This window comes from Trachurus japonicus, chromosome 12 (assembly GCF_045865225.1).
Source record: "Trachurus japonicus isolate A0001 chromosome 12, Traja_1.0".
NCBI classification, from domain to species: domain Eukaryota; kingdom Metazoa; phylum Chordata; class Actinopteri; order Carangiformes; family Carangidae; genus Trachurus; species Trachurus japonicus.
In genome coordinates, this window is record NC_140918.1 from 13,146,295 (window position 1) to 13,164,202 (window position 17,908).

General features: G+C 42.8%; 1 protein-coding gene across 2 annotated transcripts in view; it reads right to left on the reverse strand.

The window, feature by feature from the left end:
* Nucleotides 1-413: 413 nt before the first annotated feature.
* nacc2 (NACC family member 2) overlaps nt 414-17,908 on the reverse strand; it is a 31,293-nt gene continuing 13,798 nt past the window's right edge. Inside the window, exons 1-7 of one of the 2 annotated variants that reach the window (XM_085793295.1) lie at nt 11,964-12,720; nt 10,638-10,819; nt 9,764-10,519; nt 8,231-8,407; nt 6,709-6,814; nt 6,360-6,457; nt 414-6,258 (exon numbers count right to left, since the gene is read on the reverse strand). In XM_085793295.1, the coding sequence (XP_085649421.1) occupies nt 5,723-6,258; nt 6,360-6,457; nt 6,709-6,814; nt 8,231-8,407; nt 9,764-10,519; nt 10,638-10,749 (1,785 nt within the window). In that variant the 5' untranslated portion in view covers nt 10,750-10,819; nt 11,964-12,720 and the 3' untranslated portion in view covers nt 414-5,722. Of the gene's footprint in view, nt 6,259-6,359; nt 6,458-6,708; nt 6,815-8,230; nt 8,408-9,763; nt 10,520-10,637; nt 10,820-11,963; nt 12,721-17,908 lie in introns of those variants that run through there. The other variant, XM_085793294.1, reaches the window with a different exon arrangement.

The following is a 17,908-nucleotide window of genomic DNA, read 5'->3' on the forward strand; positions in this document are numbered from 1 at the left end:
TGGATCACAAATTTGAGGTCTGTTAAAGTCTGCAGTTTCCACATGAAATGAAATGTCTGGCTGTGCAGAGAGCCCCAATAGTCTCTGAGGGAATCCGAGTGAATCCCTAAGCAAAATGTATCATCCTTAATTTCATGAGCATTTCACCATAAAATAGCACTTACTCTAGGAATGGACATTTTACTTTTCCTCTGTTGGCACCTCCTTACAACACACTAATGCATTTCTACAATACAACTCTGTAAAGCCTCTCACCCCTGGGGTTACATTCAAACAGGATCCTTTTTTTTTTCACTGGCATTTGGGAGTCAGCGCTTAACAAAACCCTGAAGGTGGCCAATCTGCTCAGGAAACACAGCTATGTTCAAGAATTAAGGTTCATACTGAGGCACAAGAAAGAGAAGGACAGTGTGTGGTGAAGTAAGGACTTTTATTAGAAAGCAGATTTTTCTGTATTGCATTTAAAGAAATCAGGTACTCTTGGACTACACAACTGAAACTGGTGGTGGCAAATACCATGATGGGAATGAAAGGTAGATTTTACGCAACATCAAAAGTGGCAACTTGCATTTTTGTTGTATATATTATTGATGCTTGAGTCAGAAGGCGCATAAACATTTTAACGTTTGTCATTTTTAAACAGAAAGCAGTATCAACACTGAAATTGTCCCATCCCAGTTTGCCTGGTCCAAGCCCTGTTGATAGTGAAGAACATCACCATGATCAAAGTGTAGGGTTGCATGATAAGATCCTCTTTTGTTGCACGGGCCGTCGCCCATCAAGATCGAGGTTACCCATAATCCCAGACTTCGGACCAAGTTCGGCCCATGCTTACCAGAGCATTAGAGATATGGTCCATGTCAACATGGAACAGCTCTGTTCACGAAGCACCAAGGTATCAGTCATATATCAGTCAGTCCTTGTCGTGGAGACACACACTTATAACTAAGAAGGCTGGGGTTAACATCATTATGTCCCTCGACTCTGGAGAGCAAGCGAGCAGAGACCAAAGCAAGCTGGAAGAAAGACAAAGCAAAGAGCAAGAGCACAGCAAGTCATGTCAGATCTCCCATAGTGCACTTTGAGTCTCGTTCCTATTCTGATTGTCAGCGCTCTGAACACATGGCTTTAAAAGTTTCCCCCTCATTCACCCAACCCTTGGCCACTCTTCCTGTTTTTCTCCTTTCTCTCATTTTTTTCTAAGTAGTTCTAAAGTGCTGGCATTATGTTCAAGGACATAAACATACACACACTGTATAAACTTTTAGTGCATTTTCTGAGTCTGCGGTAGGTTCAAATGCATACTCAACTGGGTAGTTAATACGTACCCCACTCTTTAACACTACTTTGCTGTCATTATTACAAGAGATTACACATTCGATAAAAGGCCAGGGTGTGTGATAAAAATACAACCCTACTCATTACAAGACTCCACAGTCTTTGTTTGCAAACAGTGACAACAGTTATTCAGCATAAAATACATGGTGCATAAAGATCAGAGGTTTCATTGTGTTAAGAGTGAGTGTCATGCATTTTATGATACAAGTGTCTCTTTGCATATAAATGTATTGTTTCCAGGACCAAACAGTTCAATGGAACAAAAACTACGGTGCCCATTAGTTTTACAGTGATGGGGGATGAACAGAGCACTATGTAAGTTTTTTTTTTTTTTTTTAGAAAGTGAGTAACAATTTATTTGCAAAGAAAAAAAATAGGTCTTTTCAACCAACAGTGCCATTCTCCTTGTCTCCACGTAAAAGGAGACATTACTTTCAATTAAAGACACAAGGACAATATAGAACTTTACATACATTTCATGGGACTTTTCTCTGTCAGCCACCTCAAAACACAGCTCATCCTCCCGAGGGTTTGCCATGACATTCTCTGAGAAGCTCTCAGTTTGTTTGTTTTTTAGTGCAACATCATCATTCGTGTTCAAATTCACCCTGCACAAGAAAAGATTTTAAGTAGGAGAGAAAAAAAAGAACAAAGAAAGAAAATATTTTCTGGGGAAAAAAAAAAAGGTTGGTATTTTAGATTTTTTTATTGGACACATGTTTGCAGTTAAGATGAAATACTGTGCACAGACTGGATGAAACAGAATGTGAATGCATCAAGTGCTTCTGTATGTTTGATCCAGTGGGTCCAGGTTGTTGTGGATTAGCCGTTGGATGCATCCAAGTACAATAATAATGTTCAGATTAATCTTGCACTTGCTCCCTAAAGAAAGTGTCAAATTAAGTGGATTTATCATCGTATTACATAGATTATATATTGAGCAAAGGTTCTGGGGGCGGATGTCAAGGATTTACTAAAGGAAAATAAAATCTGTCAGTGTGTGCATTTTACCAGTCCTTTGTCTTGTTGTTCTCTGAACATCCACACCCACACACTCTTCGTCTATGGCACTGCTCCACACTCCTCTATCACTACTGTGGAGTGCATCAGTCCCCCCCCCAAGCCCTCCTTTAACGCAATACTTTAATTTGGGCTCTTTTCAAAATTCCACTACAGGTTAAAGTAGAGCCTGTGTAAAACAGATCTTAGTAAAACTAAAGAACAGATTCATAGTGCACTGAAAGAGAGAAAAACACTGCACAGTTTAGTACAGGGATTTACTCTTTTCTTGGGGCAACGGCCTGATTAAGTTGCAAGCTATTTTGTAATCTAAAGTGATTACAGTAATTACATACGTATGAATTCTTGGGAAGACTGTTTACCATGGCTCGTCTCAAAAGTCCAGTAATTAAGGTGGTGGCTCCAACAAAACAACAGAATACCTTTATTTTCTTTACAGGAGCAACTTTGAGAACTGAAGCTTTATGGATTAAAAAAAAATTAGATCAAGTAAATTGTTGAAGTCTATCGTTACAGTCATTTTCAGGCTCTTTCTGTTTGGTGAACACATGCCATTTCAACATTTTAGACATACAGTACATAACTGTTGGGGTAAATAAATATAGATATATATATATAAAAAATGATAATAAAAGCCTGTACTTGAACCTCGCTCCTTTTTTTTGCCGCATTGGAAGACCTGTTCACATCAGTTCAAAAAAAACAAAACAAAAATCACACAATCACTAAAGATTTAGGTCAGAGCATCATCCACAATGAGATTCATTTATGTTATGGCCCATGTCTCAGAGTATACAATTTAGGAAAAGGCGCAAGTCATATATAAAAAAAACGAGTTTCCGTATTTTACCGTATTCAATCAAGGCTTGGAGCCCTCACCACAGCAGTGCTACAGTTTACATTCATCCATCATCTCAGCCTCTCCTGCTTTATCTATGGCAGGTCACATTTCTCCCAAGAAAAAATAGAGACACTGTAAACGTCATTATTATTATTACCTAGTGCAAATTTAACCCTGTGTTTCTTGTGCAGGGCCATTTTTTTAAAGCTTCCCCCCCAAAGGAACCCAAAACCAGATACATCAGACAACAGATGGAAAATAATCTGGCCCAACCTTTGAAGCGGCACAGCACTGAAACATAAACAAATAGATCAAATATATCAAGGGCATATACTGTATTTCCTTTTCTGTCTTTCATTCATTGTGTCACTTTCAATGGAAGATTTTTTTAAGATAAAAAAATATGAATAATTTTTATTTTTCAACCACTTCATAAGTAGCCATACTTTTCGTAACAGTGGTGGGCTTGAAATAACTTTGGGGTTCACTTGTTTTTATGATCTGATCTCATGATTAAATGTGCTTTGACTGCTGAACAGAAAAAAATGAAGAAAACATACAACAACAGAGTTAGCTCTTCAAATCAATGTACGAAAAACAACAAAGAAAAGGCTTTTTGGACTATGTCCTTACGCGTGGCAGAAAGCATGAAAACATATACAAAAAAAAGAAAGAAAAGAAATGACTGACAAATACAGGTTAAAGTCGCTGTTCGACATTGCCTCGTGCCATCCCCCCATCCCCATTTCCCACAAAATTCTAATCTAATAAATAACCAGTGCGACCTGGAGGAAGAATCCTCCTCCAGGTCGCTCCGTCTTTAGTCTTTAGTACAGTCGTATTTAGCCAAACTCCTTAGTTTCCAACCTTTAACCTTTTTTTTTTTGAGTGCAAATGCAATAAGCCAGCAGAAATTGCTCTTAGAAGTTTTATTCAATAATTTACCCCCCCCTCCCAGCAAACCCGCCCCCAACCCCTCCAGGAAAAATAAAACAGGATGGAAGCAGGACTATGTAGTACTGGTGCCCATCGCACCACCACATCAAGGTGAAACAGTGCTTCTCTCTCTCTGCCATTTGTTTTCTTCTACCACTTGGTGTAGTGCACTTTCTTCTTACTACTCCATGTATATAGTCAGTCTCCTCTACCCATGGTGACAGTACGCTCCGTAGTTTAAAAAAAGAAAAATCCAATCAGTTACTGTGTCAAACACAGTCGGTCCCGGGTCAAACCCAGGTCAGTTCTAACGTGCGTCAGACTGAGGTCTCTGAGAAATGTCCCAGTGAGAAATAAAAAAACAAAAAAACACAAACAAACGTTCTTTTGCGTTATTAATGGCATATCTCAAGGCAACAATAGCTGTTTTCTTATTTAGATGCAGGTTTGTGGCTTTGCTGTTGTTGTTTTCTGTAATTTCTCTGTATCCACTGTTTGTATTCATGCATGCAAGCTTGGATTTTAGTGCATGTTCTTGTTCATGTCTCTCTCTGTATCTCCAAGACAGAATGTGATGTTGTTTAAAAGGACTTTTCAAAGTTAAAAAGCATTGTTGCATTGTTTTCTTTCTTTTACTGAACGGTGTATTTTTCGATGCGTTGGAGCAGATATTGAAGGCTATCATAAAGTGGGAAGTGTGCGCACATGTGTGTTTGTTTCTGTAAGTGTGTGTGTGTGTGTGTGTGTGTGTGTGTATGTGTATGTGTGTGTGGTTGGTAGGGACCGTCTGGAGTAGACACAGGCATCACATTGACAATCTAATCCAATGTGTCACGGGCAAATGTGCATGAAAAAACAACTCCATGTGATAGATTATTTGTTAGACTGTGGAGAGCTTTCCCGGAAAAAATGAAGATGAAGAAAGAAAAAAAAAACCTTTCCTCATCTTTATCATAAAAATGATGTTGCTGTTTTACCATAAAAACAAAAAATGTTCTGTTAGTGGTGCTAAAACAGCACTTGACCCTTAATTATAATCACACACATCATTGTTAAGTGGTCAAATACTGAAAAATAAGATGATCTTTTAAGACTGTGGGGTTTTTCCAAGGTTACTTGGGTTATTTTTAGAAGCAGCCTTTCAAGAAAACGGAATCATTTTACAAACCATTATACCACAAAGCGGCGACTGCTTTTGTATTGCACTGAAATCATGAATCATTACGGCCATTTGTTCTGCTATCGGGCCTTTGTGATATAGTTGCGGTTGTTGAAATACTGAGTAAATACTGAATAGATGATGAAAAGGGTGGAGGAGAAATCATTGATTTTCCTGATGCGCTAATGCCATGCCTGTGTCTGCCTCCATGATCAGCGAGTATGTGTGCGTACACAGGCACACGTGTGCGCATGCATGTGTGACCAATTTCCCCTTTAGTAGGATCTACGAGCGCGGCTTTTTTGTGCTGATAATTCCTGTAGAGGAAGCACAGAGGAGGAGAAAGAGTGGTGGACGAGATGCAAGCAAAAGAAAACGTGGTGTTTTTAACAGATTTTCACAAAGTGAGAGGCAGCCCAAAAGGACATTCACTGTCCATTCACCCTCAGACCTTGTCCAAAACTCTCCACTTCCTGCTCAGACGGCGTGTCGCCACAGTTGCCCGCCTCGGCCCCCGGGATCATAGTCGGCGCCCCCAGGGATCCATCTACGCCTTCTAACCCAGCCTCGTCCTCGTCTTCCTCCTGTTCCTCCTGGACGACGCCTTCGCCTTCGCCTTCGGCCTCCGCCCCGGCTGCCCCGGACCCAGGGCTGCCCTCTGTCAGCGGTGGGTGAGTCCTGAGAGGGTCCTTACGATCGGGATACAACCTTTGCTCTAGGGTCTTGAAGTCGGCCTCGAAGGGGAGGGACACCCCCGGCTGAGGGGCACCCAGCGCCAGGCCCAGACCCATAGCAGCAGCACCCATGCCCATTCCCGCACGGTACACCTCCATGCCATCGGGCAGCATGGACTTGATCTTGGGCAACCATCGTTTGCGGACGCGTCTCGCGTTTGTGCACATGTCGGCGGCGATCACATTCATTTCACTCTCCTTGAAGTTAGGGTTGAAATTTTGACAGTAGACTGCAAAAGAGAAAAGAAACAAGCAAACTCCATGTGGACAAATGGTTCTCTTTGGAAACTCTTTGTCTTATGCATGAAATCTTTTTGGACAGTCAACCTACGTTTTACAGCGTTGAGGACCCTGCTGTCCAGAGGTTTCCTACTGGGGTCACTAGTAGAAGAACGGATCCCAGTCCCACAGCTATTGGCTAAAGTGTTTCTGCAAGGACACAGAGTCAACACCAGGGGGCAGAGTCAGCTATAGGCACATGGAAGTGGGCAAACAGGGGAACACACACACACACACACACAACTAACCGCATTGCACAACATGGCCACAGATGGAGTGTGAAAGTTGGTTTGTGACAACTGCGGTTGTGTTGGAGTCATACACAGCAGTGGAATTTTACAGTAGCTTCTTAAAGACTAATACAAACTGTTCTCTTTCGCTCTACATGTCTTTATACTCACCTATCAAAGAATGTGGCTAGCAGACGGCGGAGCAAGACTTTGTGTTTGATACCGGCACATAGATGACAGTTCATCAGCTGGCCTCGAGTCATGAACACCTGCGTACCTGTGTAGTCGGGAAAAAAGAAAAGTCTGCTGAGGAAATTCCACTTCGCGTTTTTAGTTGTACAAGAGATTTGTCTTTTCATTCTTCGGCCTCAAAAGCCCAGTTCAACTTTTAGTCTCCCTCCACATTTGAAATTCATGTTCAAGGCCATCTGTAATGGAGTTAAACAAAGCCTCAGCTTTCCAACGCAGAATCAGAAATTGGGGAAGGGATCAAAGTTGAAGGCAGTGAAAGCACCGTACTATTAAATTACTTGGTTATGCTTCCTGTACAATACCATCTCTTTCACATGGACGTATTGTATTCTGTGTCTTACATGCAGACTACACAACTGAATTACACGTTCCCATTGTGTTCTATTCTGTTTCCAATTCAATTACATTACGATTTGATTGAATCTCACCATGTGGTAAGTTTTGCGTCTGAACATTTTTCCACAACTTGCGTGTTCACATATCATTGTGTCCGGCCTTGTAAAGTGGACTGGGAAGCATACCAACTCTGTTCTATTGTCTGAAAAAGATTCAATATTAAATTGATTCAATTTTTTTTTTCCTTTTTTTTTTTTTTCGCCATGCTCCATTGAAGGAATAATATTAGCTACACGCTGAGCGGTACCTGTTCCCTTTGAAAGTCTCTGGTCTGACAGCCATGAGCAATTTCTGGCTGTTAGACCAAAGAGTTGGGTTTTGTCTCATCATACCAAAAAATCTTTTTCCTCCTGCTCTCAGAGCCCTCTAAGGGCCATCTGGCAAACTCCTTTCTGTCATATGCTTTTTACTCCAAAGGGATTTCTGTCTAGTCACTCTACCATAAAGGCCTGATTGATGGCTACTGCAGAGATGGTTGTCCTTCTGTCACAGTCGTCTCTCTCTCTCTCTCTGCAGAAAAAAACTCTACGTGCGTCTTTGTTTTATCCCTTTCAGGCCGACGTGGGTCGAACTTATGTACAGAGGTCAATCTAAATGACACCGTGCACATCATCTGACCCTCCTTCTACCCTGGCTTTAACATGGCTAAAAGGCTGTTGTACACAGTTTCACCCAAGGCTTTTAATTAGATGCTTTAGCGCAAATGCTGCAGAGTCAAGTTACCGTGAATGGTGATGACCAGAGATTAACCTCTGACAGAAATCTCCTTCTGGCCAAGAGCAGGTTGAATACATGCATCCAATGGATATTAAAGGATATTAGGCAGGTCACAATGTTGTGGCTTTCCTCAACAATCAATGACCTCTTTCCCCACTTACTGATTTTATGGCTTCAAATTTTTTCTAATTTTCAAATTTTTCATTGATGGAGTTCTCCAGCCATTTGCATTCATTTGTCAAAATCAGTTTAATTTGATTTGGCCAAGCTACTGAGTTTCAAATTACCCTAAATGTGAACAAAGTCTAGAAGCATGCTGTGTGCCTACCAGCTACCAATTCCAGCTTCTCCCCAGGGTCCCCCTCCGTGTAGAGCTTAGGGTGGCAGCGGTAGCCGATCTGGCTGATGAGGCTTGCAGGCAGAGCCACCAGGTCCCGGCGGATCAAGACACAGTTACGGTTCTCCAAAGCCAAGGGCAACGCTGCCATGTCTTGCTTGTCCTGGACTGATGAGGGCAAACACAGAGAAGAGAGAAGATTCAGGATAAATGCGATAAAAATAGATAAATGTGAACTGTGAACTCTAAAAACATTGTTATTATAATATCATTGCATCACCCCCCTGTATCCCCCTGTTCAGAGAGCGTCTGCGAGATTTAATTAGTAAGGCAGGTTGGTGTAATCTCATACAAGTTTGTTGTGTTTCATAAATGTTTTAGAGCATTGCAGATGTATCCCAGATAAGTCATGACGCTGCATCAGCAACTTGAGTTTTGGAGGGGGACAGATCCAAAGCTGGGTGTTAGGTTCTTACTCGCAAAATTGTTTCCCCCGTAACCTCTAAGATGACTTGTGAGCGTATGCACATGCACGCAGCTCCTGCACGCACACACACACACACACACGCACGGATGTGAATGGTTCTCAAATATCCCACAATGTCACCCTGGGGTGCACTGACTGATTGCAGATAGAGTGGATTTCATAAATATCTGAAACTCTAGGATTTGACAAAGCTGCCTGATGCCTTTGAGCTGCAGGATGCTATGGATAACGGGGGCTATACATGTGCGTACATGTGAATTTGGAGTCTGTGATTACACTCGTGTGCCTTCTCTTTGTGTTTATGGGCGTACACAAAGACATAGGAGTATAGAAAGTGCCTGTATGTGTAGGCAAATGTACACGCAGTTTGAAAAAGATGATGGAGAAGAAGAAGGAAAAAAAAAACCATAACAAAAAGCAGTACAGACCAGCTGTTGTAGCTGTGATAAGGCGTGTGTTGTTAGTCACGATGCACTCCAATCATAACTCCATAAAGCTATCTTTATGCTGAGAGAACCCACACACACACTGGAGGCACAACATCCTGCTTTTTTCAAGATGCGCAGGATACATGATTTATGAAAGATTAAATAATGTAACTGGGATGAAATGAATGTGCATCAGTTTTTTTTTTTGCCCAATACATAACAAGTCTGGACAAGTAGCAACAAAACTCCTACATTTATGGTTATATATTTCTGCAAGTCATGCAGAGTTTCACTTTTAGAAAGCTCTAATATCAAATGAATTTTGGCCATCTGAGCCAAGGGCAACAGAGAAAGCGATGCACTTAGTCAGACCTTACATGACCAGAAAGATAAAACTGATGCAGAATCTCTATTGAGACTGTCTTGTTAGCATTCCCGCATTTGTCCACTTTTTCCTTGAAACATCTTTATTTTCGCCGGAGTTCTAAAGACCATGCCATAAAAGTTTGTAGTAAGGTCAAAATGGAAGAAAAGTTTTTCATTGGTGAAAAACATTTAAGATTCTTTAGATTTTAAAAATAAAAGCAGCAGTGTGTCACGATCACTCACTTCCATAATGGTTTGTTGAACGTCCATAGAGATGACTGTAGGCGTCCTCTGCGATCCCGTCGTAGGGCTCTTCCTCAAACTCCTCGTCCTCGTTCTGGTACGATGTGGGACTGTCAGTGGTGGGCAAGCTGGACGCTCCCGGACTGGACCTCTCAACTCCCGCTCCTGCTCCACCTCCCGTGGCCCCTTGAAGGTGGAAAGTAGGCAAACCGGGGATGGGGTTCCCCCCGGCCGTCGTGTAGAACAACGAACTGGCCCTCGCCAGTCGGCTCCCCAGCTCTGAAGACGAAATCTTGCTTTGCGTGGAGGCTATCGTCATCGGTGTCGGGTCGCCCCCTTCTAGTTTAATCTTACGAGGTAAGAGCAGTGATGGAGACCAGCCCTGGGTCCCCAACAGGGAGGCCACCGCCAGGCCGTTCCCATTATTAGAGGGACTCTGCGGTTCGGATCCTGTTTCCTCTAAGGACCCTGCTGTTTGCGAGTCACAGTGAGGTGAGTTGGCTTTGAACATTAGGTCCATGCCTCTTTCAACTATATGCTGAATTTGGAGGTAGCCAGCTGTGTACATGACCACCAGCTGTTCGCTAGCTGCCATTGTTAGCTTCCCTGTGTAGCAGAAAGTGAGGATCTGCTCAAAGCAAGCAGGTGTGACTGAGGAGGGCAACTCGAACTGGGTCTTGGTGGAGCTGCTGAAGAGGTCACGGAAGTAGAGGCTGCTGGCAGCCAAAACGGCCCGGTGGGCTTTGAATGCCTGACCTGGTTGATAGAAATAACAGAGAACAGAAAAAGAAGTTGAGGATATTGATGAAAAATGTTTGTGTAGTTTCAAAGTTCTGTCAACGGTATAAAATTGACAGATTTCCCGCCGACCGACCTTTGACCAGGATGGATACATCGCAGTAGTGTCCCAGCAGGCGCTGCTCATTGAGGGAGCCCAGAACTGTGGCTCCAAAGTTCGGGATCTCCACATGGAGCAGCTGGGACATGTTGGCTGCAGAGGAGGAGGGAGATGGAGTTTCAGATATTCACTGCAGACTCCGCTACTGAGAGAGGCATCTGTAACAAAAAAAAAGAAAAAAAAAAAGGCATGGATAAGACGTTGGAGAAGAGAAATACAGTGATAAAAAAGGAGTGAATAGAAAATGCGTGAAAGATGAAAAGACATGCCAGAGGGAGGTAGAGAGGCGAGAAGGGAAAATTGAGAGAATCTTAAAAGAAGCGGAGAGCAAGAATGAAAATAGAGTTGAGATGAAGTGAGAAAATGAATACAGTTGAGGAAGAAGTGAGAGGTGTGTGAAAAAGAGATGGATATGCGGAGATGGTGGGTGAGAGAGTCGAGGCAGGAGAGAGAAAGGAGGAGTCAAGTCAGTCCACGCGAAGAAGAAGAAGAAGAGGGGAAAAAAAAGAAAATGAAAAGACAAAGTGAATACAATGGTGTGCCTACTGTACATGAGAACATTGTGAAATACCTTAAGGCTATGTTGTTTTTAAATTCCAGGAACCTGTCCAGCACTCATTCCACTTATTGTATTAAGTGCATCAACAACACTATTCTCCTCCAGACCCTGATGACCTGTAAGTCGGCCATGACGGCAACTTTTTCCTCAGCTGGAGGGAGGGAACACGATCCATACAATCCCTTTTGTCATGTCACAGATTTAAGAGTTTACGCTCGATCTTTCCGACTCCACACCTCCGTCAGTGTGCGTCCCCTCCTTCCAAACTCACTCGCACACGATTTGATATCAACTTTCCTTTCTTTCTTTCTTTCTTTTTTAACTCCTGCTCAGTAACATTCTCCAGCCATATTTACACCTTCTTTTCTTCCCTGAACCTTGTGTCATTGTTTTTTTTCTTCTCTCCCCCACTGAATCCCCCCCCCCCACCTCCTCCCCCCTCACACTCACACACACACACACACACGCATACATATACGCACTAGTTTCATTATTGAGCAATGCTGCAGAACAGTTTCCAGGAATACAAACTGAAAAAAAATGTCACCGCCTCTCTCTCTCTCTCTTACACACAGTCTCTCTCTCTCTCTCACTCCCACTTCAAGCACTCCATACAGACAAGACATGCACTCTGGCTTACTTACATAAAAAAAAAAAAAAAAGTGTGCATGCATAAACAACACAACACAGCGCCGGCTGCATTGGGGAAATTACTGTGTGTACTCTGGCATGCAAACACTCACCTGGAGGAACCAGCGCACGACTTTCCCCCCTGCTAACAGTCTCTGGCACATGCACGGATGCACGAGAGGGGAAAAAGCGCTCACTGTGATCCCAGACAGTTCTGACCTGTGTGAGCTAGTCTTCTGGTTGAGACACACCATGGAGCCTTGACACACACTCACACATACGCACACACACACAGCATACACAACCACCAGCAGCAGCAGCAGCAGCAGCAGCAGGAGCAGGAGCAGCTTGGACCAGGCCAGACGAGGAGAAGTCAGAGATGGAAGGAGAGCACTCTGATGTTACTCCGTCTGGCTGACTCTCTCTTTCACTTAAAGTGTCATTCCCACTGTTTTCAAAGATGATTCTCTGTGCTGTCTGACTGACTTTTCTCCTGTCTGTCTTCACCAGCCTATCTTATATCTCTATATCCTCCAAAGCCCCATTCTCTCTGCTCACTGTCTGTTCCAGCAGTGTCTCAAAGCCTCCCTCTGCCTCCCTGTCATTATCTCTCTCTGTTTCTCTCCCCTCTCTCTATTCTCCAAGGGTTGAATTCAACAAGTGCCGCTGTAGAGAGAGAGAGAGAGAGAGAGAGAGAGAGAGAGAGAGCGTGTGTATGTATGTGAGAGAAAGAGAAGGAGAGAGAGAATGGGGAGAGAGAGCAGAGCAGAGCAGAGCAGAGCAGAGCGAATCAATGATGAAAGGAGTGGGAGGCTCAGTGTGTGCGAGTGTGTGTGTGTGCATGTGTCTGCGCGCGTGTGTCTGATCAATGCAGTATCTATACGTTGCAGGGAGTGGGAGGGAGAGAAAAACACAGGCTACAGTTACAGACGGAGACAGAGACTGGGCAGAGCTAGAGAGAGGCAAAGGAGGGAGGGAGGGAGGGAGAGAGAGAGAGAGAGGGAGGGAGGAGAGAGTTGAGACAGAGAGAAAGTCATTTGAGGACAGTACGAGAAGAGAAAGACAATTAGGTTGAAGCAACTTCTGCCACTTGCCCCTGGACACAGATGCCTATATGGTCTAACAGAAAGCCGTGAGTGACTAAGACAAAAGAGAAATGAAAGAAAGAGCCCACAGAGGTCAGAGCTACCGTTAATTAATTAGACATCCAATAGTGAAACTTCTGAAATTCCACTTTGACGCAAGTCTGGAGAGCATGCGTCACTGGTCATCGCGGTAAAAGCATAGCCTCAGTGACTGGGAAGCTTTAAAAATATCACAACACAGTCGCCCACTAACCCTTCCCATTTTAAATATTAAAAAAGGTTAATCAATCAAAAAACAAACACATCTGGCATTTCAAGGTATTTCCTTAATCTTACAGTACAGACAATCTTTTTTTTTTGGTTTGTTTGTTTTTTATACTTTTGGTTTTATACTTTTGAGCAAGTGTTGTGTATTTTCTGTGAATCATGCAAGGACCTCTCTGCCAAACACCTACACAAAAGTAGAGAGAAGTACTGTCTTCACCCAAAGGCTATTTTGTAGTTCGACATGAATTGATAAATTGAGTGATTAATTTACACCTCCGCTTTGGTGGCTCAGCTTTACTCAGGTGACATTTCTGTGTTTTTTTGATGCTATTTACTTTTTTTTTTTTTTTTTTCCCAACTGGCCACCCCTACACATTGCTTGATGTGGACAAGGGAGGACAGGAGCCAGATGTCGCAGCCTGTGACAGGGAAGGAAAAAAGACAAAAGACAAACAGCGGAGCGGAGAAGATAATTTCCAGAAAGATGTGTGTGGGAGGGTAAGAATACAAAACTGCTGTGACGGATGAGTAAGTGCATTTTTTTACAGTATGTGTATATGCATATATACCCACACGAACGCGCACACACATGCACACACATGTAAATGTTGTGTAATTCATGCGTGTCGGAATGAAAGCCTGAAAAACACAATGTGGGAAGCTTCCCTGACCTCAACACACTGCGTTTTGGGTGATGACACATGAAGACAGTAAACACTTTAGTGAATGCTTTCCAAATCTCATTCCATCCTTGCACCTCAGAATACCCAATCTGTTAAAAAAAAAAAAAAAACAGAAAAGCTGATCCGGAGCATTATTCTATCTGAGCATGTCCTCAGAAAACATCCAGACACATTGCACTATTTTTTTTTTTTGTGCCAGAGAAACCTCAAGTAGAGAAAGTTGTGCTAAACTGAGCAAACTTTTACTCTTCAGTCAGAGCGGAAATATGAAAGGGAGGATATCACAAAGCGTTGAATACAGTGAGTCAGACTTTTGGTTTAGAGAGCTTTGCCCCAACAGTTGTGATATCTGCACGGCACATATAGGTACACATGAGTGAGCACCCACATAAAGAAAAAAAAAAAGAGCACAGTCAAAAAACGACAGAGACACAAATCTGCAAACACATGAATGCAAACAGACACATACACATTCCCTCCCCCCCCTCCCTGCTCTTTTCCACTAACAGGTAATCTCCCTGTGCACACTCAGCAACACACTGTCTGTCTGTCTGTCTGTTACTCTCATGATCCTGCTGCCACACTGCCCGTCCGTCAGTCCGTCCAACTCTTATTGTCACTATTGTGTCCTTACATCGCCTCTTGCCTCTCCTCTCTCTGCCTGTTCTCTATCCTTCCCGCCCTGCATACCACGTACCCACTGTCTCTCTGCCAATTAATGCACACAGGGCTGCATTGCAGTGAGGCTGGCGCGTGCCACGGCAGCAAAAGCACAGTACAGAGTCTACAGACATGCATGTACGTGCCAGCCGGGCAGAGCGAGAGGGAGGGCTGGGGGTGGGTGGGTGGTGGTGGAGGAGGAGGAGGAGGAGGAGGAGGAGGAGGAGAGGGGGGGTGAGTGCGGAGGGGGGTTGAAAAGAGGAAAAAGGGAGGGAGGGAGGGAGGGTGGGGGGAGAGAAAGAGCAAAGGAGAGTGAACGAGCGAGCGGAGAATATGTTGAGTCAGGCAGACAGGACGGCAGTGTGGCAAGCTGCACATGTACATGTACACAGACACAGACACACACACGGCGCATGTAAATATATGCATGGGTGAAGATGAAACGAAGACGTGCGTACATGAACATTATGAGGATACGTGCAAAGGCACACATTCATACACACACACACGTCCCGCGGCACATGCATGCACAATCACGCACACGCAAATTGCATTCTCTTCCTGCCCTGCATTAAATATAGACTTTGCACATCCCTGATAAAAAAATATAAGGCATGAACTCCCTCAACTTGTTTGCCTAACGAGTGATTATATGAGCCTATGTGCGTGCCTCTCTGTTGCCTGTGTCCTCATTTCCTTCTCTGTGTGTGCGACTGTGTGTGTGTGTGTTTGCATTTCCATGTCAAAGTTTCTCGCATACCAAGGCGTGTTTTTATAATCATCGTTATATACTGGGCTGTGACTCTTGGCACTGCATGTCAGGTGTGTGTATGAGTGTGCATGAGTGCAAGAGTGTGTGTGTGTGTGTGTGTGTGTATGAGTTTGAGAGTTGAGATATGAGTTTTGAATGCAGCTCTGATTGCTGTTGTCTGCTTTGTTGGAATGTGTTACATCCATTTTAATCAAGGATTCATACCTACGCACAGTGTTATTAACTGTAGCAGCAGGTCCAGGCATATTTGAATAATATGAAGAAATGAGACGATTCGCCAGATGGCACACATACACACACACACGCGCGCACACAGTTATGCACACACACACGCACATACAGAGATTTTAATTACTAGTTATACTGTAGCTACCTGCCGAATGACAACGGGGTAACATTCAAACATAAAACCATAAAAGTCATAAGGATTCATGTATCCGTCACTTAGCACTTTGTGCAATAGTTCAAGTAAGTTCAATCTCAAAGTTAAGTTGGTGCCAGACAATGCAGGTAAGAAAAACTTCACCACAGTGAAGTCACCACAGTAAATATACAGTATATATATATATTAAGAAAAAAGAAAAGTAATATCACTAATTCATATTTCATTTAAAGTGCAGCAATCCACGGAAAAAAGCAAACTGAGAGAATTTTTTTGAAGTGAGTGGAACAGAAGCAGATCCTTCCCCTCCAGCTTATGTTGCCTCTATACAATCACAATATGAACAGTCCCCTCGTTATAAATATTCAGATCCTGCAGTTGTTCTCATGTCTAAAGTGTACCAGACAACAGATTCTATCCACGTTGAGACGGCAACGCTCCCTGGCAACAGTTCTACCAATCGGGACAGAGCGGGTGTCTGCCTGAGTCTGTCTGAGTATCATTATGGGATGTCGAGAGAGAGAGAGAGAAAGAGTGAGAGAGGCTGCTTATCACTGCTTATAATGCAACATCATTCTCTGTGTATAGACCCCGCTGGGTGAAGTTGTCTGCACATAGTCAGGATCAAAATCTTCTTTTTCTATGGAAAAAAATATGAAAAAAAGAAAAAAAAGAAAAAGAAACTCGCCCAATGATTCACAGTTATGTAACAAACAGACAACTATGAAATGATTTGTTGTGGGCTGAATATTGTCTGGTATCTTTCTGCTTGTATTCACTCAATATGCACCAATAATGCAAGTCTGTGACCAGAGGAAAAAAAGAAAGAGAGGCTGAATTACAGGTTTAACTAACGGTACACTGCCATCTGCAACACAATAATGTGGATATACAGACAACTCATGGGGAGACTCACATACAAGCGCTGAAAGACGTGACCTAAAGCCTGGATCTTCATAAAGTGGCATATTTATATTGAGTATATTAAACATTATAAAAAGTATTACTTTATGCATCGGTGCCCGGTGTTGGCTGACTTTTTATTTGTAGTTTGACCACTTCGGAGATTCTGGACCTTTGAAAGTTGAAATGTTTAACCTGATATCTAACAAAGCCCCGTCCCATTTCTCATTTATACCCTCTTGCTAAAAGACAATTACAATTATCCCTCTATGAAAAGGAGGAGGTATGCATCATAATGTACTGATGTCATATCAAAACTTCAACTATATAGATTGAATGTAACATAAAATGGTTGTCATAATTTTAATTTGTTTTATTAATGGTGAAGGTATTTACACTTCTCTTTGGTTGCCTGTGCAGCTATCTTGCTGGTGTACCAGGTGTATTCTGGGAAATGAAGGGGCTACATTACCCTACCCCTTAGCTCTGCCCCTTCAGCCAAAAGAGAATCGGGCTACTGCTGCTAACCCTGATTTGATGGTGGGATAGGGGTAACTGAGTGGCCTAAGGGCTTGGGAAATGGGACAGTCATCTTTTCACTCATGACTTAAAGCAGCTTTGATCAATATTTTATATCAACAAGGGATTAAATGTATGTAATATGCAAGAGGTCAGTCAAAGTGGCAAGCCAACAGAGAGTTGTCATCAATCTCCTTCTAAAACCAGTGGGACCAAGCAGGTGGCTGTTTTCAGCAAATACTATCTGATGAACCAGTTGTAATCTGGCTGCCCAGCATCAAATAGTAGACTGACTGAATTAGCATGTGGTGAACATAATGCTAAAGGAGTCAGATATAGTCATCTGAAGTGGTGGAGAACAAAACCAGAGCTAAAAGGGGAGTTCACTTTGGTCAGGTGGCCAAAAACAAGACCCCAAATCAATTCTAATATTGGTACAAATCTACTGGATTTGTAAATAAGCAGATACACGTTAATAAGTTTGCCAACTTGTGTCAGTGTTGTGTTAACAGTCTGTATCAACTGCTCCAAATGGCCACAAAAATCTGTTCAGGCCGATTCAACTGTGCTGCGTGGCGCGCGATGAATGGACTGAACAACATCAATTTTACGAGGTAGTTTAGAATAGGCCATGTGGTTTGTGTGCAAAATTATTTGGAAAAATATCACGCTAATTCTCTATTGTTCACACTAAAAAAAGTGGCATTCCTATCAGCAGTTCTAGCTATTGTTAATTTAATAGTATGACATTCAAGCAATTATGTTTTTTGAAAATGTTAGTTTAGAT